Raw genomic sequence first — 25226 nt, forward strand, 5'->3', positions numbered from 1 at the left:
ATGTTCAAAAAATGACATTCGTTACATCACTAGTCTCCAGTATCAATATCTGACACAACAGCGCGTGCGTAAATATCTGATACGTCTCTATTATTTTTTTAGATGGTAGGACGTGTCAGATATTTTTTACGCTGCGCTGTGGCAGATATTAATGCAGGTGTATCGTCAGGATAAAGAATCATTGCGTATGGCATGTTTATGGCCAAAAAATTACACCCTGCACCTCTATTGCTAGTGTCGTAAAATTAAAGATGTCAACTACTCGTATTGGCACCATGTCTGGTAATCGGGCGTCTACTTTATTGCTATAACAAAATATTTTTAAAGGCGAATTTAAAACTACACCCGACACGCACGAATCCGGAGCGCGTCAACGTAGAGTAACGGCATTTTTTGGTTAGATTGATGTTTTTAATTTCGTAATATCTTTTGAATGGAATGTCCGATTTGAATAATTCGAAAAGTAATCTACAATTATTAAAACCGTCTTGAATATAAAATTATAAGATCAGTCGAACTTACCTAAGTGAAGGCTGATCATAATTATGAGAAGCACCTCGTCCGAAATTATCCAGTCCCTCCCTAACCCATATCTTAAGTTTATTTCAGATCCAATTAAAATAAAGGCCCTGAATGGTTGTGATTAAGAGCTTTAAAGGAATGGCGGCGATCAAAGACGGAACAGGAAGCAGCGTGCGAGGATGACAGAGAGGAGGCGTTTTTTTTCTCCTGTGAATTACTTTAAATAATTGTGGTAACGTAGTAGCGCAAGAATATACGACTACAAGTTTTCTGGATCATTTCGGACGAGGTGTTTCCCATAATTATGATCAGCCTTCACTTAGGTAAGTTCGACTGATCTTATAATTATAGTTCAGCACCTCGTCCTCATGATCCAGAAAACTTGTAGATATTTAAAGCAAACACAGTTGTGATTAGTCAAATATTTAACATTTAATGTTAAAAAAAAATTTTTAGGAAACAATTTCTTCCAAAACTAAAAATAAGCTACCTTAGCTTAAAAAACAATAACCAGGATATCTCTGGTATTATTATTAATATAAACTTATAATCTTAAGTGTGAACTACATATAGCTCTAGAGAAAAAAGACGCATCCTGGACCAGTGGTCTGTTGTAATTTTTAGCAAACATATTTGAGCCACTGGTCCAGCCTGCCATTCTTCTAATAGGGAGGCACTGAAATTCATATAACTTTTCTTTGAAGAGGAAACGTAAGTATTTTCTATCAGGTTTATACACTGGCAGTAAGAAGTAGGCATTTTTCAAATCTACTGTTGCCATAAAGCAATGTTTTTCCATAAGTTTGACAGCTGTCCTAATATCCTCTAGTTTAAAATGTACTGGCGTTATGAATTTGTTTAACTGTTTCAGGTTAAGTATAAAACGCTTGTTACCATTAGGCTTTGTGATAAGAAAAATGCTTGACAAAAATTAATTTTTAGTATGGAAGCATTCTTTGATAGCACCAATATCAAGTAGTTTGTCAATTTCATTTGACAGATCGGCACTTTCAGACAGTGAGAAATTGTTGTTTTTCGGAATGGAAGATTGAAAAGGATGCTCATCAAAGGGTATTCTGTAACCAGAAATCCAGTCTAAAATAATTGAATCTGATAGTATTGGAGTCTACCTGCCTGATGTTCAGTGCCTGCGCTGAGGAGGATGTTTCTTGCTGGTCGGTCGCTGCTGGTGGGCGCTGCTCTTGGGCTGATGTCTCAGGAAGTTGCCCTTCTGCCCACTCTGGCGAGCCGCTGCTGGTGACCTGAGTGGGCCTTTGTAGTTTAAATTATGCTTTGGTTTATCCTTTGGCACTTTATTGGGCAAAGTGGGCTTCAAACTCTGCGAAGATAATTTCTTTGCAGCCTGGCTAGCTTTTATTTTCTCTGTAAAATCATTGCCAAGCAGGAGACCTTCAATAAGACTGTCGTCCATCAAGTCTTTCACATCCTTATTAAGTCCAGACGCAAGGATGTTTCTTCGATTCTTGGATATTTCATAGTGCATGTGGCAAAGTAAGCGTGCTGAGTCACTTAGATATTCTAAAATTTGAATATTGTTTGGAGTTTCTTTTATGAGTCTTGTCATTGCTAGTCCCAGACTTGTAATAATAGTTGCCAGCTGCTTCTGATCTTCAACTATTTTTAGGTCTCGTTTTGCAGCACTGTCAGAGACTGCAGCCTTGATTTCAATATTTAACCTCGGTGGGGTAAGCGATGGACAGTTACTCAGTATCCTTTATATTTGGACTGAATTGTGTCCTTTATCTCTTTTTTCAAACCGGTTTTCAGGATGTTTTCCCATCTTGTGGCAAGCTCGGGGAGACAGCTATGAGCTTCTTCTTGATTTAGTCCATCATCACCCAAAATGTTTATTACAGACTCAGAGAGTGTTTCATTTTCTAGCAGCACATCTTCGTTCTTCTCACCAGAGCCGGCCTCTCCCCCTTCTTGAATGTTCTCTGGAGATTCCTCTTCTACTATCATCACGACCTCCCTTAGGTCTTCTGGATCAGTTGCTGCAAGGCAAAGAGCATATTTGTCAGCCTTCCAGTATACACAATATATAACGTCCACACGGTAGACCTCTCGTGAATACTCGGGACTATTGTGTATACGTGCATGTGCATAACGTGCCACCGGCAAGCCTCTCGTGAATACTCTCGGCACAGCAAACATGCAATTGTAGTGATGATCACAACAAAGTCGGTCACTGGCATGCCTCCCGTACATGCTCTGGAGTCGAAGAAATGCATAAGATATGCAGTGAGTTGCTGATAGACCTCTCGTGAATATTCTGAACTCGAAAAAATCTGACCTCTAATAAGATAGGTCTAGACTTGATTGTTATTTCATCGATGTGAAGTTTGTCGATGAATTTTAAAATTGAAATTTAAAAAGCATCCAAAAAAAAGAATTGTTTAATTGAACCTGTTAGGTATCTGAAAATTGATAAGGTTGATTATAAAACTTACGTGCACGTGTTTCATCATCATCAGAATCCGAGTTAGACTCCGAAGCATATTGCACCAATTTTTCTAATTTTCTAATAAACATTAAATTATTCCAAAATATAAAATGAGTGACGAACGTGGTAACGCTTTTGCACAAAAAAATACAATGGCGATGGCGGCGATCAAAGACGGAACAGGAAGCAGCGTGCGAGGATGACAGAGAGGAGGCGTTTTTTTTCCTGTGAATTACTTTAAATAATTGTGGTAACGTAACGTAGTAGCGCAAGAATATACGACTACAAGTTTTCTGGAGGACGCGGTGCTGAACTATAATTATTTATTTGGACAAGGATTAATACAAAGGTATGGATAACATTGTCTGATTTTAGACGTCACTTCTGTCAACTTTTTAAATGTAAAAAAGTAGTTATAGTGACATAATACAATAGTTGGACATATGGTATCGTGAAGTTTTTTGTAGATCTTGATGTATTCTTTAATGTCCTAAATATATTTTTTTGTTCTATTAATCAATAGTTTCTACAGCGCATGAGATGAAAGTTGTTTTATGGCTATTTTTCTTATACTTTGAGTTACATTATTTTAGTTTTAGTACGGAACCCAAATTTTTCTGTTAATAAATATAGCCTATAGCATTTTGGAATAATTCAGCATTCTAATAGTGAAAGAATTTTTTAAAAACGGGTTAGTAGTTTTTGAGTTAATTCGTAACAAACATCCAAAAATCCAAAGCATTCCTCTTTATAATATTAGTATAGATAGCATTTCTAGTAGTTCACATAACTTGTTTTAGGTACCTATTATTTTAAGTAACAAAAAACAGTACGGTTTCGTCGAAAAATCTACACTGAAAAAAAAAAACATCCTTACTAATATTAGGTACAATTCGAAATTATGTTTATCTGTCTGTTGCCTCTTCACACTTAAACCACTGAAATGATTTAAATGAAATTTGATATGAAGATAGTTTGTGCCTGGGAAGGATATTTATCCCGGAAAATTTGAATATTTCCGCAGAATAGCGGTAAATGAATTTTTCGCAGACGGAGTTGCGGCCTTGCGGACTAGGGCTATATAATACTCGAAATATTGCTAACTCAAATTCTGTCAACACCAATATAATTTCAGTTCGAAGATTATGGTTCTTCAATTTATATAATTATTTATTAGTAATAGCCAGCCAGTTACAGTTCCGCGTGCCGTCATGCCGTGCGACGCTTTTTAGCACGGCGTAGCGTGACATCACGGACCCCCACTCGCGACCTTTGACGCGCTTGATCTTTGTCATTTTTAGGGTTCCGTAGCCAAATGGCAAAAAATTGAACCCTTATTGATTCGTCATGTCTGTCTGTCTGTCTGTCCGTCCGTATGTCACAGCCACTTTTTTCCGAAACCATAAGAACTAGACCTACAGTTGAAACTTGGTAAGTAGATGTATTCTGCGAACCACATTAAGATTTTCACACAAAAATAGAAAAAAAACAATAAATTTTGGGGGTTCCCCATACTTAGAGATGAACCTCAAAAAAAGTTTTCATCAAACCCATACGTGTGGGGTAGGTATCTATGATAGGTCGTCAAAAATGATATTGAGGTTTCTAATATATTTTTTTCTAAACTGAATAGTTTGCGCGAGAGACACTTCCAAAGTGGTAAAATGTGTCCCCCCCCCTGTAACTTCTAAAATAAGTGAATGATTTAATCTTCAGATATCGTCACTGAAACTTGACATATGGATTAAAGATGGCATAGTTCCCCAGAGAGCGTTAAGTTATGACCTTCAAAAAATATCTACAAAAGGGACTTGAAAGGGCTTGACCTCAATCTCGTAGATATTGCCCATTTACGATGCAATGACTTTTTAAGTGAAAATGTTGGAAACAAACACAAATCTGCGTTCTTGATGTCGAGACTGTTCAATGGCGGCATTGCCGTTAGAAGAAACCTTAGCCTAATTAGTAAGTATTTTTTCACGTGTCAATTGTAACAGACTTGCGCCAGTCTTTGGGATCTATAGAAAACTTCGCGTGCTGTTAAGTGATTTGCCACAGATAAGTCATCAACACTAGGGATAAAAATATCCCTAGACATTTTTGAACATTTCAATATAGGCATATTACTACTGAGTTAAAACAACAAATTTGTCTAGGGATAAGTATATGTAGACTTTTTTATGTGTGTAGTCGAGCATACAGACGAGCCAATAATAGTCCTAAAACGTACGGAACCATTTACAGTAGAGCTTTAAGAAAAGATTAAAATTTAAATAAAATATAAAACCCAATTGACAACCTCCTCCTTTTCTTGAAGTCGGTTAACAATCTTTAATAATAACGGACGTAATAATGGAACAATAGCATTATTGAGTTTTATTTATTTTTATATTTTTATGTATTAATAAACATGACAGTGAGAGTAGGTTCTCGGAAATAATGAACTTATTGTATCTACACAAACATACGCTAATTTGATTTGGCTAAATGCTCAATACGATAAAATACGTCAGGATCTTCACTTCACTCAGAGTGGAACAAAGACAGCTAATAAAACTGTATATGTGTAGGTAGTATTGTTTTCTATACCTATCGTCCGTTGATATTATAGGTTATAATATAAGCATTTTATCATCATTACATCAAGGCAAATAGTGAAAAATAGTGTGCAAAATTATAGCCTATCTGGCAGAGTGGCACTGTTTTTCCTAGTGTGTCAAGGTGAATAGTGTTCGATCATTAGAATACGAATGAGGCAGAAGCCTTATCGGGTTTGTTCTTGTTTGAAAGTAAACGCCCAATACTTAATTCGTCTTTTATGATAAACATTATTCTTGTGTGTGTTTCTTTAAGTATGTAGACTGTTTTTTTCCAAAATTAATATTCATATTTAATTAGTACTTAGTTTAAGTTTTCCCTGAAATAAATACTTAGTTACAGTTCATATACAAAGGAATGCCACTACGGCCCACTAGGTATGCCCACTTTGATCCTCGATGTATATAAACTAAATGTTTATCATCGCCAAATTTCGTCAAGGTCAGTTAAGCGGTTCTGCCGTGACGAAGTACATAAGTATCTATCAAGGCTCTATATTAATTCACATAAATTAAACGACCTAATTAAAATTGGCACAACATTATTTCGCATAATTACTAATTCGCATAACATTGATTCGCATAACTGAATACACATAATGTAAATGCGCATAATGTAGATTGGGGTAACGGTAAGTTGGCATAAATTTAATTAGCATAACTCTACTTTGTATAATAATAAAAGAGTAAATAAATAAATAATAAATGGGACTGGGCAGGCCACGTCAGCCGTATGGAACCCAATAGGTGGGCTGAAATAGCCACAAACTGGATACCACAAAACGGACTTCGGCGGCGTGGTAGGCCCAGGCGTCGATGGCGGGATGATCTGGACTGGACGCCTTTCTTCGCAGCTGGTCAGAGATCGCCCAAGACCGGGTCGAGTGGAGGACATGGGGGGAGGCCTTTGCCCAGCAGTGGCATACCTCTACAGGCTTCTAAATAATAATATTTAAACAAAAATATTATTTTAATGAAATTATAAATTTTATTTGTCAAACAATATAATAAAATGTTACATTAGGTGAAAAATTATTAATCAAAGTAAAAACACTATTGTTTTATTTACTCAATTCAAATATATCTGAGAAGTGAACTACGCTATGTGAAAATATATATTATTGGGCTATTATAAAAAAATACCTACGCTACGCTTCGCTCCCCCTTAGCCTTCTGAACTTAACGTAACCGAGTCCTTTTTGCCCTGAACAAGCTAATTCACTCGCTTGATAAAATTATGCGTATTCATTTCATAACAGTCTATGTTATAGTTAAAAATGTTATGCCTATTTCAATTATGCGGATTCATTATTATGCTAAATGATTGTTATGCTTCTTTATAATTATGCGAGTTCGCTGTTTTGCACAATTATGTTATGCCAAATCATATTAGGACAATTAATGTTATGCGAAATAAGGGGCACCCATCTACCAAGCAGACAGGTGAACATTAGTAGGTATATAGAAATCTGTACCTTTGTTCCTTTACCAAAAGTATATGATAATATATTCCGTTCATTTTTAAGAAACTAATATTTTTATTAAGTAAAACGACCGGATGGCCAAGTGGTTAGAGAACCTGACTACGAAGCTTGAGGTCCCGGATTCGATTCCCGGCTGGGGCAGATATTTGTCATACAAATATTATTTGTATTCAGGAATAATATGAATGTTTGTTCTCGGGTGTTGGATGTTTAATATGTATTTAAGTTTGTACTTATCTAAGTATATTAAGTAGTTTATCCGTTGCCTAGTAGGTATCCATAGTACAGATTTGCTTAGTATGGGACTAGGTCAATTGGTGTCAATCGTCCCATTATATTAATATTTATATAAAAGCCGCATCGAATCATACATAGCAAGGCAAGGTAATATACGACCAAGTATTTGTCAACTTGTTACCTACCGTGCAGGATAACGCGCGTAATGATAATATAGAACTAACTGAAGCCCGCGACTCCGTCCGCGTAGAATTCGTTTATCGCTATCCCGCGGGAACTATGCAATTATTCGAGATAAAAACTATGCTATATCCTTCCCCGGGATTTAAACTATCTGTATACCGAATTTCATCTAAATCGGTTCAGTAGATCCAGAGATTACCCAATACAACCCCTCACACACAAAAATTTACCTCTATAATAGTACATAGTATACTCGTAGATTACAAGGCATGAATTATCAAGTGCATTATTCCCGAGTATTCTGGGTCGACTATTACCTACTGTACATTACATACATACGAGTACATTAAACGTACCTACAGCCTGTAGCACGTGTGGTCGCCGAGTAGCATCGGCTATGCGGATACCCCCGTTATTCCAGAGATAAGGTAGCCCCCGAGGTTTTTGACGACACAGAACATTTATTTGACCAAAATTGTCAGAGCCATTTCCGAGATACTCGAAATAAATAAAAGCTTGTAATATGTACATATACAAGAATTGCTAGAATTTTAAACAATCAACTTTTTCTTGCAACATTGCTTACATACAAACAAAATAACATTGCGCAATATTTAATCGCTTGTGATTAAATGGCATAGTAGATAATATTTTAAATGTCTCCTGTTCTATTGCGTAAATTACCGAAAATGATTATAATCTTAGCTAACACAATGTGGGCGCTCTGGTCACTGCTAGCGTTACTGAATCCTTGATAAATTACAACATAACGACATTCTACTTCAATCGGGTCAACAACAGGCTGATAAACGTTCAAATTAATCCTTAAATCGATTGATTGTATAAACTATCAAAACCGACGAGTAGCGTAGTATGTCACACACTTTTTATTTTTACCTAATTTACCTACCTAACCTGGAACAAGCTTTTCTTGAAAAAAAAAACTAGCTTTCTACTTATTGCATCTTTGGTAAACTTTACTTGATAACGCAATGCAATACAAATATATATATTTTTTTACAATTCAATTACTTATTTTTACTACGTTTCGAGTCGATTATAATAAATAAGAGTAGTGTTTACTTACTTATTTCTATTTTTGGAATTCTACAACTCTCCGGGATAAAACTACCCTATGTCTTTCCCAGTCTCAAAACTATCTCCATACCACCAAATCTCATTTAAAGCGTTTAAAACGTGAATAAGTAACAGACCCCTGAGTAAATTTCGCATTTATAATGCACATTAATTCTTTGCTCATAAAGAAATAACAGCCAGTTGGTTTGAATTTTTACTTTCATTAACAAAATAGAACCGTGTTTGTTACTTCAGCCAGATAAGGTAGGTACAATTCTAAGCTAACTTTAAGTGCTGTCACGCGGCATAATAAATCCCACCAAACAATTGTGGAAGGATCAATGTTGGCTTTAAACGTTTCTCCCATCCTTCCGTAGCCCACCTACCATTGGCTATCGAGGTACAGTTACTTATGCTCTCAGCCGGTACCTACTCGCAATTCTTTTGTCATTCTGTCTATTGAATTAATTGATGTCCGGATTCCAAACCATTCATTGACATCATGGGACGTGATTTAAGTATCAATATCAAATATATTTGTAGACGGTCTGATCAAAAAGATAAGTGTGAGGCGTACTCTCGCTCTGAAACGTTAACATGTCTTACTTTGTAACATAAGTCTCACGGATTGATTTTCTTAGTGTTACTAAGAACCTAAGTTACAAATAGTTAATAAGTCCATTTCACCATATGATTTGCGACGAGCATATAAATAGCTTAAAAACTGTGTATTAAATAATCGCTCTCAACCCATTGAGTAGTTTCGGTGGACAACCGTGCTTTTCCTAATCAGTGTCACTTCACTAAATGGTGATTTCCAAGAGCAAATGCCTGACTAACAACTAACTAAATGTACCTATGTACTTACCTACCCAAATCACCATAGGTAGGTACGCGCTGGGTGGGAGTGGTGAACGTGTCCGCTTGTACGCGCTTGGTTATAGAAAACTATTTTCACCAAAATTTGAGAATAGATAAGTCGGTAAAAAAATAACCCCAATAAGTAATGTGTGGTTAATCTTTTTAATTCACTCTAGGCATTGAATATTTTTGGAGCAGTTTGGAAGCAGTACTTACCATAAAGTTAAAGTCAGTGCAGCACATGTCTTGTTACCAAAATAGGAGTAAGAATTCCTGGAAGAGATGTTTGCGGAAATTACCAAATAAGTCAGCTTTACAGCCTTTCGGTACTCGTTTGGAGTCCGTGTTTCCCCGCCAGTGAGCTATCTATCAGCTTGAGAGCAATTAGTGGGCGGTTTCTTCCAAGATTACTAAATTACTCCCAATCCAGTTCATGGCGGTTCCTCACGACGCCTGTAAACGAATTTGTGACCAGTCATATCGTGGCCTAATTTTAGATCTATATCCATCTTGTTAGCCTTAATTAACCTCATTAATATGTAAAGTGAGACCTGTCGCTAAGAGTTATAGGTATATTGAATAATTAATGGACATGTCTGTAAAAAGAAATGCAGCAGCTAAAACGAGGCTAAGATACCATAGATATTATGCGAGGAAGCAGAGCGAGGTGCGTGGAAAAATCCATATACCTACGTATAAGTAAAAGAAGAAACTGACTGACTGACTGCGACTTATAGATCGCACAGCCCAAACCGATGGGCCTAGAAACTTGAAATTGGAATATAAGTTCCTTAGTAGGTGTAGACGCGCACTAAGAAAGGATTTTTCGAAATTCCCAAGGGATAGGGAATAAATTAAAACAAATACACAAAGGTCAGACAAATACACAATCAGTCATATATCAATAAATGCCTTAATGATATAATCCGCCGGGCTCTTTTCCACCATAAACGTAACTTTTGTTTTGGAACCTCCCGGGCTTGCGCGCGATGATGGAAAGAGACCCGACGGATTAACCCTTATTCCCTGGCAAATGGATCGGCCACTTATGAAATGCAGCCAGCCTTATGGGCACTCTACCTCAGGGACAAGACTTGGGGGAATTGTATATATAGTTAATTTATTTTTAGGATAGTTTAGTGTAACTTCAATTGTACCTTTTTAATTTAAGACATAGTAATAATAATAATAATCTTCAATAAATTACAATAAATATTATTCATACAAATATCTGCCCCGGCCGGGAATCGAACCCGGGACCTCAAGCTTCGTAGTTTAGTTTAAATTGATTGATTAGCCGCGGATCGGCAAGCGCAGCGTAGGACGTCCACTAACGAGATGGACGGATGACCTGGTTAAAGCCGTGGGTCCTCGGTGGATGCAGGCCGCTTCCAACCGAAGCGACTGAAGGTCTATGGGGGAGGCCTATGTTTAACAGTGGACGTCCTGCAGCTGATATGATGATGATGATTGATTCAGGCGTTAATTTGCTGAGGTCTCTAGCAATGAACTAGATAAGTTTACTTTGCTATTCCATACGTGTACTAATACTTAAATACTTTGTATATGCGTACATCACATGTACCTTCCGACATACATTCATTTTGTTCTCAGTAAATTAGTGCAAGTCATGATGGCCTCCCGATCTAAAATTCGCCAGATCACGAAATTTTGCCTAGGCATTGGCGCCATTTCATGAATTGGCTAAGGGGCATCCGCCATATCGTTCAAAACTCACCGTTTAACTATTAGGCAGATCATGAAATTACTAGGCATAGGTATCATGAAGCGCCGCCGTATCGGTTCTGGTACTTCGCCGGACGCTGCCGCGGAACGCTCGCTTCGCTCGCTCGTCTCGTGCGTTGTTGTCACGATTCATACTAACCACTCCTCGCCGCGCTCGTCGTATACCTAAATACTTATTTTCGCCATTACACTATGTGCCCGGTATAGAGCTAGGAATATCGACGAATGCGTTGCTCTAATCGATCTGCCGTATTGTTTCTCAGGCACATGGTGATATGCCTGGAACAACTCTTAGGCATATCAAGAAATGGCGCCATTTCACGATATGCCTAGGAATTTCGTGATCTGGCGGATTTTACGATCGGCCGCCGACATAAATATTAGGTGACAATAAGTAACTATGTCGAGGGTAGTGCAACCATGTATAACGAAAGGTCAGGCGGCACTTTTTAGGATTTTAGTGGCCACTAACTATCGCAACATCATTTCGAACGTATTTAAATATCTGATTGTTAAGTACCTAGTTGCGTAATATACATAGTAGCCTGGACAACAGGATTTATTCTGAAACTGAAAACTGTCGTTATTGTTTAAAAACTTTAGATATAAAAACCGGCCAAGAGCGTGTCGGACACGCCCGAAATAGGGTTCCGTAGCCATTACGAAAAAAATAAGTAATATTTTTCTAAGGATTTCGTATTTTGTACGGAATATTCCAAGTTAAGGTATATATTATACCTTAGGCTGCTATTTACTCTTAAACTACTAATAATTCTCAAGAAAACTTAACCGTTATAGTTTTCCTTGTAAGTTTGATATATTTACCTACTACCATCCTGATTTTTTTCAAATTTGTCCACCCACCGGCTTAGATTTTAGAGGGGGGGGGGGCTCGATTTGAATGAAAATTAGCACTTTAAAGTTGAATATTTTGCAAATAAATCACTGAATCGAAAAATCGTTTTAGCAACCCCGTAAGTTTTTTAAGACCTATCCAACGGTACCCCACACTACAAGGCTGGATGAGGAAAAAAATCACCCCCACTTTACGTCTATAGGAAGGAGGTACTCTAAAAAAATTGTTTTTGATTTTTTTATTATACCATTTTGTCGGCATAGTTTACATATATGTATATTCATGCAAAATTACAGCTTTCTAGAATTGATAGTCCCTGAGCAAAGCCGCGGACGGACAGACAGGCAGACATGGCGAAAACTATAAGGATTCGGTTTTTGCCATTTTGCCTACCGAACCCTAAAAATTGAGAATTAATTTGATTGATTCAGTCGTTATCTAGATAGATCCTCCGATCTTCATGCTAGGATAACCTGGGTTATGGATATAAAGATGGGCATAATTCGAATAACTTCTGTTAATTTCTGATGATGTCATTAAAAATAATTAATTCTATAGCTACTTAATGTTTTCAACAGCCTTTTTGTTGTGTTTCAGAAACTACCCTACCCAAAGGCAGTGGGATTCATAGTAACAAACGAATTTTGCGAAAGATTTTCCTACTATGGAATGCGAAGTAAGTTTTCTTTATAATTTGTTTACACAGTAAGTATAAATCTATTTTTTATTAAATTGGAATTTTATCGGAAATATACATATAAGATAGAAATATTACTTAATTTCACAGGAATCACAGGAAATTAACTAAAGTATTACATAAAATGGAACTAAATTAAAACTTACCACTTGATTAAATTAAGATACCTATCAATTTAAAAGAACAAAAATTATTTTTTCATTTTATAATTTTCAGTATAAAATCCACTACAAACAAACTGCGTGGAGTATGAGTATGATATATACTTAGATACGACATTCGTACATTAGTGCTTAGAACGTTGGCAGAGTTATTGTTTATCTTATTACGTAGTTCACCATATCTATGCGGTTTCTGTCCTACTATAAAACCGGTTTTAGTGGCGCATTTTTAATTAAGTGTTTCTGTTCTGTGTTGTTGGTCTAATCTATTCATCAGTTAGCAAATGATTACAATAAGTTAGCGGGCGTGTCTATCATTTACACAGATGTAATTGATACAAGGTCCCGCATTATCGAATGAAGTGCACTCCAAAAAACTTTAAACAAACTTTATACCTACTGTTATTGAGACAGCACTTATAAACAATCAGTTGTACTTGAAAACTTTACGGTTATTGCTGTATAAAGTAGAATGTAAATTGCCTTCTTGAAAAGTTATCCCCGTTTGTACCTACCTACTAAACTGTATTCTAACCACAGGTAATTAATGTTTACATACACTTTTAATAGCACATTGTTCTTGTTTGATTGTTAATACTGTATTTCATATCTTCATAGAATTTACATGAAACACTATTGTTAGGAGATAGCCTTGCGATCAAAAGTATAATCAATATTGCATGATTGAGGGCATGCATAGTTAAAACACGTGTGGTTTTCGTACTCTTGTTACAGGCGTTATCATTTCGATAGAAGACATAAAAATCGTCAGAATCTTGTATGTACTTACCTAGTTTTCTTATTGAATAGGCTATTACGTTACGTGGCCACACTAAGCACACTAAGCGCGACCGCAAGCGCCGATAAATCTTATAACCTGAGCAGTATTACCTACTATTTAACTGACACTAAACGATCTACTTACTTAAAGCTTTTGAAACCTCTTGTCACTATCTAAAAAAAAAGTTGAGTGATAGAGATCTCTAAGCTTATTTCTTAGTGCTGGCTTCCTAACAAAGAAAGATTATTAAGCTTGTTTAGCTGTAGAAATGGCACAAGGAATATGTCTGCTTTTATCTATTTAATGTATAAAAATCTTCCCAATCATGAAGATGGCTTAATTTTGTATTGATAATCACAGGTCTCCTTTTCCCAATGTTTTAAAAATAATCTAAACACAAGGCGCATGCTTCGGTAAATCATTGTATATTTATGAACTCAGATTTTTATTTTTGTTTTTATGTAAAAACTCAGATGTAAAAACCTATAAATTACCTACAAACTGTTGCCCGCGACTCCGTCCGCGTTGAAGTATATGAAAAAGGCAACTATATTTTCTGTCACTTAAATTTAGATTTGTCACTAAATTCCGATACCCTAAGTACAATATCTATCTCTAAGAAATTTATTGATCATCATATTAATCAAAACTGTCTCTAAGTATCAGTCATCAGATTAAGTAAACCTGTATCCAAAATTATAGTTTGATCATCAAAATTCGATCACCAAAATAATAGATCCGTCACCTAATAAATAGATCAGTTCCTTAATTCGATGTTTCTACCTATTCTACTAAGGCAGGTCTGGTTAGGTACTACGACGAGCGAAGCGAGGAGGAGTGTTAGGTAGAATTGCGACCCTCAAGTGCGCGAGCCGAACGAGCGAAGCGAGCGTGCTGCGGTGGCGGCCGGCGAAGTGCCAGAACCGAACATTTTTTTGCTAATACTTGTTTGATGAGTACAAATGTTTGTAGTAAGTACTTGAGTCTTGGATGTTTGTATGTATTTAAGTGTATATGTATGTATGTCTACCCGTTGTTTAGCACCCATATCATTATCGTCAAATTTCAGTTCAATTATTTTATGATCAATATTATTTTCCAGTGATTAAAATTAATTTTTAGGTAGCCATTTCTATATTGTTTGGTGATTCAGTTTTAGTGACACATCTATTATTTTGGAAACAAATATAATTACTTGATGATCAATATTATTTCCGAATAATTTTTAAATAATACTTAGGTAACCGTTTTAATATTATTTGGTGATTCAATTTAGGTGACAGATCTACTATTTTAGGAACAAATATTATTTATTAGGTCGCCGAAAATGCATTTTTTAGGTGATCAATAAAATCATACCCTATGAAAAATAGTTTACGTCCTATTCTCAGACCTATCGAATATACACGTAAAAATCCGTTTCAGAGGAGTCACACTGTTACACGAGAATTTTATATATTCGAAGATATAATATATTTATCTATCTAATCTAATACCTTTAAATGAGCCATTCTTGTATATGTGTAGGTATATTTCGGGGATCGCGGATACGGCTCCAACAATTTCGATGAAATTTGGCATGTAGGGGTTTTTGGGGATGAAAAATCGATTAAGCTTGGTCTTATCTCTGGGGAAAACGCTTATTGTTGAGTTTTAGCCCGAGCAAAGCTCGGTCGCCCAGGTACTAATTACTGATGCATAACGTTGACATTGCTTGCACCTAAGTTATGATGTTTCGAATCACCTTAACCTACCTGGAATACATCATAGTTGAAACTACAAGAACTACATCTATGTAGATAGATAAATATGTAAATTATATTAGATGTCAAGGATTAATGTTTTCGATTGATGCGCAAACATAAATAGGTTATATATCTTGTTATTTTATTTTTAACACTAATCAATTACCTATGTAGTTATAGTTGTAGAAGATCTTGTTACTTAGCAAAGAAAAGCTTACTACCTACCTATTTACAGTATTTAGGCATTTAGGTTTGAACAAAATTAATATTTTTTTTCGTAAAAAACCTTGCAGGTGAATTTTTGACTCATTTCCAAAGATCGGATACCTTTCATATCTAGTACGTTGCACGGAGCTGTATGGCAATATATGTAGATGGCAAACATAACCAAGTAACTCAAGTAGCAAAACAGCTTGTAGTAAGCTTGACATATTCTACGTTTTCGTATCAATAATGCTAAAAAATTTCGTTATAGTTTCGTTAAGTCGAAGTAGGTATTCGTTTAGAATCTAATAATAATTAACTATTGGCCAAAAAACATTTCAAGATGTGCCCAAACCAAACAGATTTATTGCACATACTTCGAAAAATGTATAATCCCAAGTTAAAGGACAGTTTATATTTATGTTAAATAAAACAAAAACTATTGTATAGGTACCATAGCAAGATTCTTGCTGGTATAGTGGCCTAAATGTGGTTTTCCGAACCTCATATTACTAGTACTACGATGTATCGTTTATAAATGTTACTGTAAGTTTAATTTGAATAGTCATTTTCACAAGGAACTGACCAGGGATTGACTCATATCACCTATCCTGAGGACCGATTTTATAAATCTCACTCAAAAATACATAGAGCCGGATTTAAGAGAGGCATCCGGGACTCTAGCCCCGGGGTTTACACAAGGGACCCCACACAAGTTTTAAAAATATCCAAATTTATACGGTCCAACCATTTTTACATTTATATTTCAAAATTACATGTAGGTATAATTTTAACTCTGGTAGACTTTATCCACCTCTACTTAATTAATTTATGTGACGATGGAAGCAATTGCACTGAATGTTGATATTATATTTATTTAACTTAGATGTTATCTTGGTCGGTATAGGGATCTTTTATTTATTTTAAGATGTTTAGAGTTTAGGCACTAACTAATCTCCTACATCCCAGTCATTTCTAATTTACTTTGTTAAGCTAGCTTTAATGCATAAAAGAATTGTAATTTAATTTTTGTTTTGAAAAATCACGTTTCTTGCGGCGTATTTTTGTCAATGATAGTGTTTCCGAAACCGATGATAGTATAAAAAACCGGCTAAGAGCGTGTCGGAGACGCCCGAGATAGGGCTTCAAAGACGTTTCCAAAAAAAACACATGCTTTTTATAAGATAAGTGAAAATAGTTAGCGAATTATAAATCATTACCTTTGTTTCAACTCTGAATCATTTTTTCAGCGATCCTATCTCTGTACCTGCGCGACAAGTTGGGCTACTCGGACAATGGGGCTACCGTCATTTACCATGTGTTTACGATGTTCGCGTATTTCTTCCCTGTGCTGGGTGCCATGATCGCCGACGGCTGGCTAGGACGATTCAAGTAAATTAGATTTTTCATGTTTCATATCTAAATAGGTAAAGTGACGCATCATTTCAATTAAGTACATATAGTATTATGTATTTAGAAATTTATGAATTGTTAATTGTTCGTATGAAGCATGCTGCATTGGAAACTGTGGCTATTTGTATGCCTTATGGCGCAACATAGTGTTACTGAAAATTACCTGTCATTTATATTCACCTGGTTTCACCTATGTTTAACAAATAAACGTATTTGAATTTGACGCGATAGTTGCGTGACGTATTTGACGCCGCTGCTGCGTTTGTCTCCACAAATCGCCACGTGCACCTCATTTCAATGCAGCAGCTCCCGCGTTGTTAATGTATGTATTTTCAGTTTCAGTATATAATAATTATTCACTTTTATACAAAAAAATAACTTAAACCACAGTTGACTGTACTTAAACGATTACCCCTTTACCCTTTTATGGCTCCCCACATTACTTCTTGGCCTAAGGCCATAAGGATTGTATGAAAATCCATTATTGTCCGCTGCTCTAAATTTTTTTTGCTTACTAACATGAAAAGTGACAACCTTGATCTACCCCAAATACGCCATCCCACCCCAAACACGTCCATCGATCCCTTACTTCACTTACTCTGCAGTAATGTATTATATTTATTCGTTTTTCAGAACTATATTGTACCTGTCGCTGGTGTATGCATCAGGCAGCGTATTGATATCATTGACAGCCATGCCTCCAGTCGGGCTGCCACAGTTGTAAGTAAATGAAATAGCGGCGTAATGTTACTTACTTATATCTTTTTTTAACCTCGTAAGTAAGTAATAATAAGAATGCAAATGTCCGCGAGTTTAATTCGCTTATTGCATACCTATAGTATGCATACGTCTAAGAAACCATCTATTTCGTTTTCTCGGCTTGCCTACGGAGAATCGTAGCTCGAGCACATTGTGAGAAAATGGATTAGTTAGGTATTACAGTCTACAGTTAACTTTTTTATTAATTTAAAATAATAAATTACTAAACCTGTTGTCTGTCTATTATCTCTTATATTTTCCGTCTTATCCAGATGCCTTTAAGCGTGGAAATGATCGTGCATCGTATTTTCCTATAGGTACCTTACGCATTAGGAGTGCGTCCGGGTGGCAGACACTATACATACACACACCTATATTATGATCTATTTGGAAACGCTTAATAATGATGTGTCTTAATTAAAAAATACGCCTATCTTTGCACACAAAACCAAAACCGGCATTATGCCGCCGTGTCATTAATTATGTTAGCATCTAAAAATAATTTATACTCAAACACACATAATTCAAAAGCAGACGTCCTTATCATTTAATGACACACAACTGTGTAATAAAATCCTAACATTATAATTATACGTCTTACATTCCTGATTGGCAATCATAATGCTGTCCTCTAGACAGTTAAATCATTTACAGAGGTCATTAGCCTCAAAGACACTCAAAAGACATTCTCTCTCCGTGATGTGATTGTTGCGCATATATATGCATGATCCAAAACTGAAGCTTATGTAAAATAAACACATAATAATATGTAATCTGTTTTATGTAAGTAAGATATAATAGTATATTATTACGTAATTCATGACTTATGACGCTCGATTTTCACGATAATTTGTATATTTTAATGAATTACATTTGAATTTACCACGAGCTATGCGGTATCGTGAGGACCTGCACAAACCTGCGAAGCAATTCAATGGTGCGTGTGAAGTTCCCAATCCGCACTGGGCCGCGCGGGAACTATGGCCCAAGCCCTCTTGTTTGAGGATGTGCCCAGCAGTGGGACGTATATAGGCTGGGATGATGATGATGAATGTAAAATATTTATTAAGTTAAAAGTACCTACATGGTTCACGGTACAAAGGTTGGAATCTCTAGTAAGTATAAAATACCTGTGTCAGGAGACCCCACTCTTCCATTACAAAAAATCTCTATCAATAGCTACAAACTAACTGTACTATGTTGTACATACAAATGAGTGAGTGAATGAGTTTATGAGTTACAACAATAAAAAAAGTAGGGATACAAAATGTGTGTGTGTGTGTGTGTGTGTGTGTGTGTGTTTGTGAATAAGTAAGTACTTATAATTATGTGATATGATAGCTTAGTACAGATACACAATTTATTATTGCTTAACAAGTATCTAAAGTAATTTGCACTTTAATGTCGAATATTTCGCAAAAATATCACTGGATCGAAAAATCGTCTTAGCAAACCACTAATGTTTTTAAAAGACCTATCTAACGATACCCCACACTATAGAGTTAGATGAGAAAAAAAACCACCCCCACTTTACGTGTATGGGACCTCCCTAATTTTTTTAGGGTTTTTTATTGTACCATTTTGTCGGCATAGTTTACATATATATCCGTGCAAAATTACAGCTTTCTAGCATTGATAGTCCTTGAGCAAAGCCGTGGACGGACGGACAGACAGACAGACATGGCGAAACTATAAGGGTTCCGTTTTTGCCATTTTGGCTCCGGAACCCTAAAAATGAACGTTAACCCAACACTATAAATTTTATATTTATTATCACTAGGGTTTTCGCGTACCCGACCTTTTTTAATACCCGGGTATACTTATAGTTGCAATATTTGCTGAAAAGAGACAATACGGTATTTGACAACTCCTGATTTTGCCATATCTTAATATTATTATGAAAATATAGATATACAGATAGTGTTTAGCGAAGAGAAAATTTAAATCGGTTGAAAATTGGATTTATAGTATTTTTTTGAAAAATCTATATACCTGTCTCTTTCTCAAACGCTTTTCTCTATGCAGCAAGTATGGCGGTACTGGCGTGTGACGTCACATGCCAGTATGTCTTTCTCTGTCTAATCTTGAATTTCAAACCTTTATAACTTTGTTATCTGTAAAGGTAGCTTAAAATTTGATTTTCTATTCGATAACATGCATTGTGTAGTTTTAATTTATAAAACATGTACAAAATAGTCAAATACCGTATTGGACTGAAATTTGACGATTTGTACTCATCATACAAGTATTAGCAAAAATGTTCGGTTCTGACACTCGCCGGCCGCTACCGCGGCAACGCTCGCTTCGCTCGCTCGGCTCGCGCACGAGGGTCGTAGTTCTACCTTACACTCCTCCTCGCATCGCTCATCGTCATACCTACGGCCCTATTGCATAATTAGACTAATAAATTTAGAAAATAATACAAGTTACTAGTTAGCAAATTTACAAGTTGTGTTATTTCGTCTTGCATAATTATTTTGTGTTCTCACTAATTATATTAGAAAAATTGTGTTGCATAAATTACTAATAATGTCTTGAAAGTTACAAGCAAATTCATCATTATTTACAGGTACTAATAAATTCGTTGCATAACATATTTTTGCTAACTTGTAATAAGCGCCCTAATATTATTAGAAAACACAAATTACAAGTAACCAAGTTGGCTGAGTGAGGTAAACCTTTGGCCATCGGTGGACTTCGCAATGAAAATATAAATCTTGGCGGGAACAGTAACGTCAAAGTAAAACTTTTTTGAAATTTATAACTGCGGAAATGTTTGGGAAGTCTTTGGATCAATTTACACTAGGTGTGTTTATTCCAGAAACTACATCCGATAATCAAAATAACGGATACCGCGTATGCAGATGCAGATCTAATAGATTCAAATATTTTTTTTAAGTGTACATTAGTAGGAACAACAAAGAATTTCATCAAATTCTTCAAATTTATTTTTTAATTAAAGTTAAAAAATAAATGTTTTTTTCTAAGTTGAGTTATTAGGTTAGGTTAGGTTGTTGGGTTATTAGATATTGATTATCGTCATCGTCGGATAAATGCAAAATATTACTTTTTTCGTCGATTAGGCCTTAACCAAATCATTGTAATGCAAAACTACCGTGATAAGTACAAGTTACAACTAAATATTTTGAATTAATTAATTAATTCATCATATCATCATCATCCAGCCTATATACGTCCACTGCTGGCACAGGCCTCCTCTCAGAACAAGAGGGCTTAATTAATTAATTATTTATTATTAATTAATCATTAATTAATTAATTAATTTGAATTTTTAGACTCGTTTATGCAACAAAACTAATAAAATGCACTTATAATATTAGTTATTAGGACTTATATTTTTTCACTTGTTTTATATAACTCGTATTTTACTATGCAACCTTAGATGAATGATTGGTCTCGCGCGCTCGCTCGACTAGATACCGCCGGCGTACTTGTCAAATGCGGCAACAAATAGTACGCCGAAATCGGCGTACCTGAGCCCGAGGCGAGTCAGTCGCGTTGCAAACTGTGTGTAATGTGCATGTCCCGAATTTTGTTAAATTTTGGTCATAAACCGAAGTAAAATGCCAGTTTTCGCAGTGAAGCTGTTTAATAATAATACTACATAAAAAGGACACTGGGATCACATACCATCAGTAAATATCGTATAATTTCGAAATTACAAAATAAAATAACATGAACCCTAAACGCCATTCTGTGTTGCCGCGTACACAAGAATCAAATTCCCCGTGGTTGAGATTTTAATAAATTGAATGTTATTGTTATCATCATTAAAATTAAATGATGATAAATTTAATAACTTATTTTATTTAAGTATCTAACGTATTATTATATATACATAACCTAGTTATATATTATTTAATGTTTATCTTTGTGATATTATACACTGAAGGTGTATAATTGTTACCCGACACTATTTAATTAAGGGGTGAATGTGTATTAAAATTAAAAATGTTTTTCGTCTTTCCCAGTCAAAAGCCCGATCAGCTGATTTACTTAGGTATTACGGGAACGAAAAAATTGTTTTTTCGTATTTCTACCATTTTCCTGAAATGTTAACTTTTACCCGACTGCCCGAAAGGAGGGTTATGTTTTTCAAGCGTATGTATGTAAGTATGTATGTATGCATGTACCTATGTATGTATATTTTGTAAAAAAATATTTTTTTATTTTAGTAATTAACCTGTACATTATTATTAGGTTTAACTATAGGTGCAACGTGTTAAGTACGCAAAACTTCTTAATTGGTGATCAGTCCATGAAATTTTCAGTAATAATTTGTAAATATTGATGTCCTTAAATATATATATATTTTAATTAAAAGTGAGGCCTGATCTTGATAACCTCATCATACCTACCATTTTTTTAAAGAAGAAACCTACGCCTAACCTATACACAAACATATTAATATATTCACTCTTAATTACTTCTTAATTTCTAAGTATTTCCCGATACTTTTGTAACCAGTACTTAATAGACCACAGAAATTATTTTCCCAATAATTCGGTAACAGTGTAGCAGCTGGCAACACAATTCGTCACGCAAACTAGCATCCTTGCAAATTGTCTGACACCGTTCTTACGCACACTACAATATTGAGTTGCCGCATTCACGAACGTTTTGTTTTTAGTTAGGGCGGATCTAGTCGAGCGAGCGCGCGAGACCAATCATTCATTAGGGATACAGGTTTACATTAATCCGATGGCTTATACTTAGAGACAGATATGATTAATTTTCATGACCAATATATTTCTTAGGGATAGATATAATAATTAGGGTATCGCAGTTTAGTGACAAATCTAAATTTAAGTGACAAAATATAGTTCCCTTTTAATTTTATGGTAAGGCTACTTAGTAATAATTTTGTGTGATTTTCGATGAATTCTTTGATCAAAGTGGGTCTGTCTTTGGTACCCGGGTCTGACAATGAAATAGTACCCGGGTACTAAAAATTTAATTTACCCCGGTTTACCCGGATCCGGGTACCCGGGTAGAAAACCCTAATTATCACTAATATTACTAATGTGAAAGGTAGTAGTTTGTTTGTTCCTCTTGCACGCCTTAACACTGAACCGTTTGCTTGAAATTTTACATCATGTTAGGATACCGAAGAAACAATACCTACAGCCTTGGCCAAAAGTATTAGCACCCTTCAAAAACACATATACATTCATGTGTAGAGGGAAGGAACACAAACTCTATGTTCATACCGTCAGCAAATTATGGAGTGTAGAGAGAAGGAACACAAAAACTGTGTTCATACCTAGGCGGCGCTACAGTAGCAAAAGGGTAAATTTTAAGGGCAGCTTTATAACGATCAACACAGTAAAATCACTCAATAATGTTTTCAACAGATCACGAAAATTTTATCTCCGTCCTCACACCAGTTAGATACTTAAGGAGTATTATGTATTTACTATAATAAATTATTTAAAATACTCTTGTTATTTTTCGGCTATCTGGAGGAATTTGAAACTGTTATTTACCGTTTAAAGGCTGGACAATTTTGCAACTTCCCCCAGCAACGCAACGCAAAGTGCTTATGATTACACACGTCACACGTGTAAACTTAGTCTGTATCAACTATGTATGCAATTTGTTGCAGAGAATTTACAATAATAGCACTGTTGCTGATAGCGTTCGGCACGGGTGGCATCAAACCGTGCGTGTCCGCGTTTGGCGGCGATCAGTTCCGGCTGCCGGAACAGGAGAGGTACCTCGGCTACTTCTTCAGCCTCTTCTACTTCGCCATCAACGCTGGCAGCCTAATCTCCACGTTCCTGACGCCTATACTTCGAGCTGATGTCCACTGCTTTGGTGACAACGATTGCTACTCTCTGGCGTTTGGTGTTCCCGGGATACTTATGGTTGTTTCTATTTGTAAGGGCTTTTAACTCAATGTTTTTCTATTCATAGTCATCATTTGCTTAATGCTCGTAGTCTGTTCTCTACCCGAATAGGAATCATGACGGGAGAAACCGTAGGTAATAATGATAACGAATTAGACTTAAAAACCGGCCAAGAGCGTGTCGGACACGCCCGAAATAGGGTTCCGTAGCCATTACGAAAAAATAAAGTAGGTAATATTTTTCTAAGGATTTCGTATTTTATACGGAATCTTCCAAGTTTAGGTATATTTTTACTTAGGCTGCTATTTACTCTTAAACTACTATTAATTCTCAAGCAAACTTAGCCGTTATAGTTTTCCTTGAAAGTTTGATATACTGATTTTTTCAAATTTTTCCACCCACCGGCTTAGATTTAGATGCGCTCGATTTTAATGAAAAATTGCACTTTAAAGTTGAATATTTCGCAAAAAAAACTGAATCGAAAAATCGTTTAAGCAAACCCCTAATGGTTTTAAAAGACCTATCCAACGATACCCCACCCTATAGGGTTGGATGAGAAAAAAAAAACACCCCCACTTTACGTCTATGGGAGGTATCGTAAAAATAATTTTTTTTAATTTTTAATGGTACTATTTTGTCGGCATAGTTTACTTACATATCCGTGCAAAATTACAGCTTTCTAGCATTGATAGTCCCTGAGCAAAGCCGCGGACGAACAGACAGACAGACAGACATGGCGAAACTATAAGGGTTCCGTTTTTGCCATTTTGGCTCCGGAACCCTAAAAAGTGGGGCAATTTTGGAGACTATGCAGTATTTATTATAAGGTGTTGGTTAAAATATTCCTATAACCACTTAAAGCATGTGTGAGATTTGAGTCACAACATTTAAGTAAATAAGTAAAATAGATATTGACATAATTCAGATGTTTTTGTTGTCTTTAAATTTATTTTAATTTGTTTCAGTGTTCTTCGTTGCCGGCAAAAGGCTATATATTATAAAGAATCCTGCCGGTAATGTGCTTGTGAAAGTCTCCTCTTGCATAGGGGTAAGTATGTACATAAATATTTTTACTGTATTGTATTGTACCTACCTTTTAGTAAACGTGCTAAGAGCTTTTTTCTCGCCTGAACATACGGCCTTGTAAAGTGCTATTATAAGGCCAGGGCCACAGTCATTCATTTGACAATGTTTTTGAAAAATAATAAATTTGAATTGAAATACAAGATAGCAGAAAATTGTATTTACTGTGTTTCAGTACTAATGGAAAATTGCCCACATGAATTGACTATTTTTAATTCGGATCAAAGTTACTACCATGTTACTACCGTCCAAAATTAATCAAAACGTATTCGTGCTAAAAATGTTTAGAACCAAATTTCCTTTCGTTGTAAATTGAAGCCCGAATGGAATTTTGTCTGTTATTCATTACATGAATAGAAAATTAAATCAATAAGTGAATGTAGTCTGAATCAAGACCGAAACGTGAATGATTACAGTGGAACATAAGTATTATATGTATACAAATGTAATTTATTAAAATAAATACAAATGTAGGTAATTAATTTC

General features: G+C 35.6%; 2 protein-coding genes across 3 annotated transcripts in view; one reads left to right on the forward strand and one right to left on the reverse strand.

Moving 5' to 3' along the window:
• Window positions 1–25226, forward strand: part of LOC141434173 (peptide transporter family 1-like) — a 69944-nt gene that overhangs the window by 16304 nt on the left and 28414 nt on the right. Inside the window, exons 2-6 of the mRNA XM_074096531.1 lie at window positions 12625–12703; window positions 16866–17007; window positions 17662–17748; window positions 23414–23688; window positions 24623–24705. Of these exons, the coding sequence (XP_073952632.1) occupies window positions 12625–12703; window positions 16866–17007; window positions 17662–17748; window positions 23414–23688; window positions 24623–24705 (666 nt within the window). The remainder of the gene's footprint in view (window positions 1–12624; window positions 12704–16865; window positions 17008–17661; window positions 17749–23413; window positions 23689–24622; window positions 24706–25226) is intronic.
• LOC141439494 (uncharacterized) lies at window positions 1653–3086 on the reverse strand. Of its 2 annotated transcripts, none has more exons than XM_074103774.1 (2): window positions 2994–3086; window positions 1653–2537 (listed from the first exon to the last, which is right to left on the reverse strand). In XM_074103774.1, the coding sequence occupies exon 2, from the start codon at window positions 2105–2107 to the stop codon at window positions 1664–1666; it is 444 nt and encodes a 147-aa protein (XP_073959875.1). In that variant the 5' UTR covers window positions 2108–2537; window positions 2994–3086; the 3' UTR covers window positions 1653–1663. Both variants share the same exon structure in this region, with proteins under 2 accessions (XP_073959875.1, XP_073959884.1).

The sequence above is a fragment of the Choristoneura fumiferana genome, chromosome Z (assembly GCF_025370935.1).
Source record: "Choristoneura fumiferana chromosome Z, NRCan_CFum_1, whole genome shotgun sequence".
Lineage (NCBI taxonomy): Eukaryota > Metazoa > Arthropoda > Insecta > Lepidoptera > Tortricidae > Choristoneura > Choristoneura fumiferana.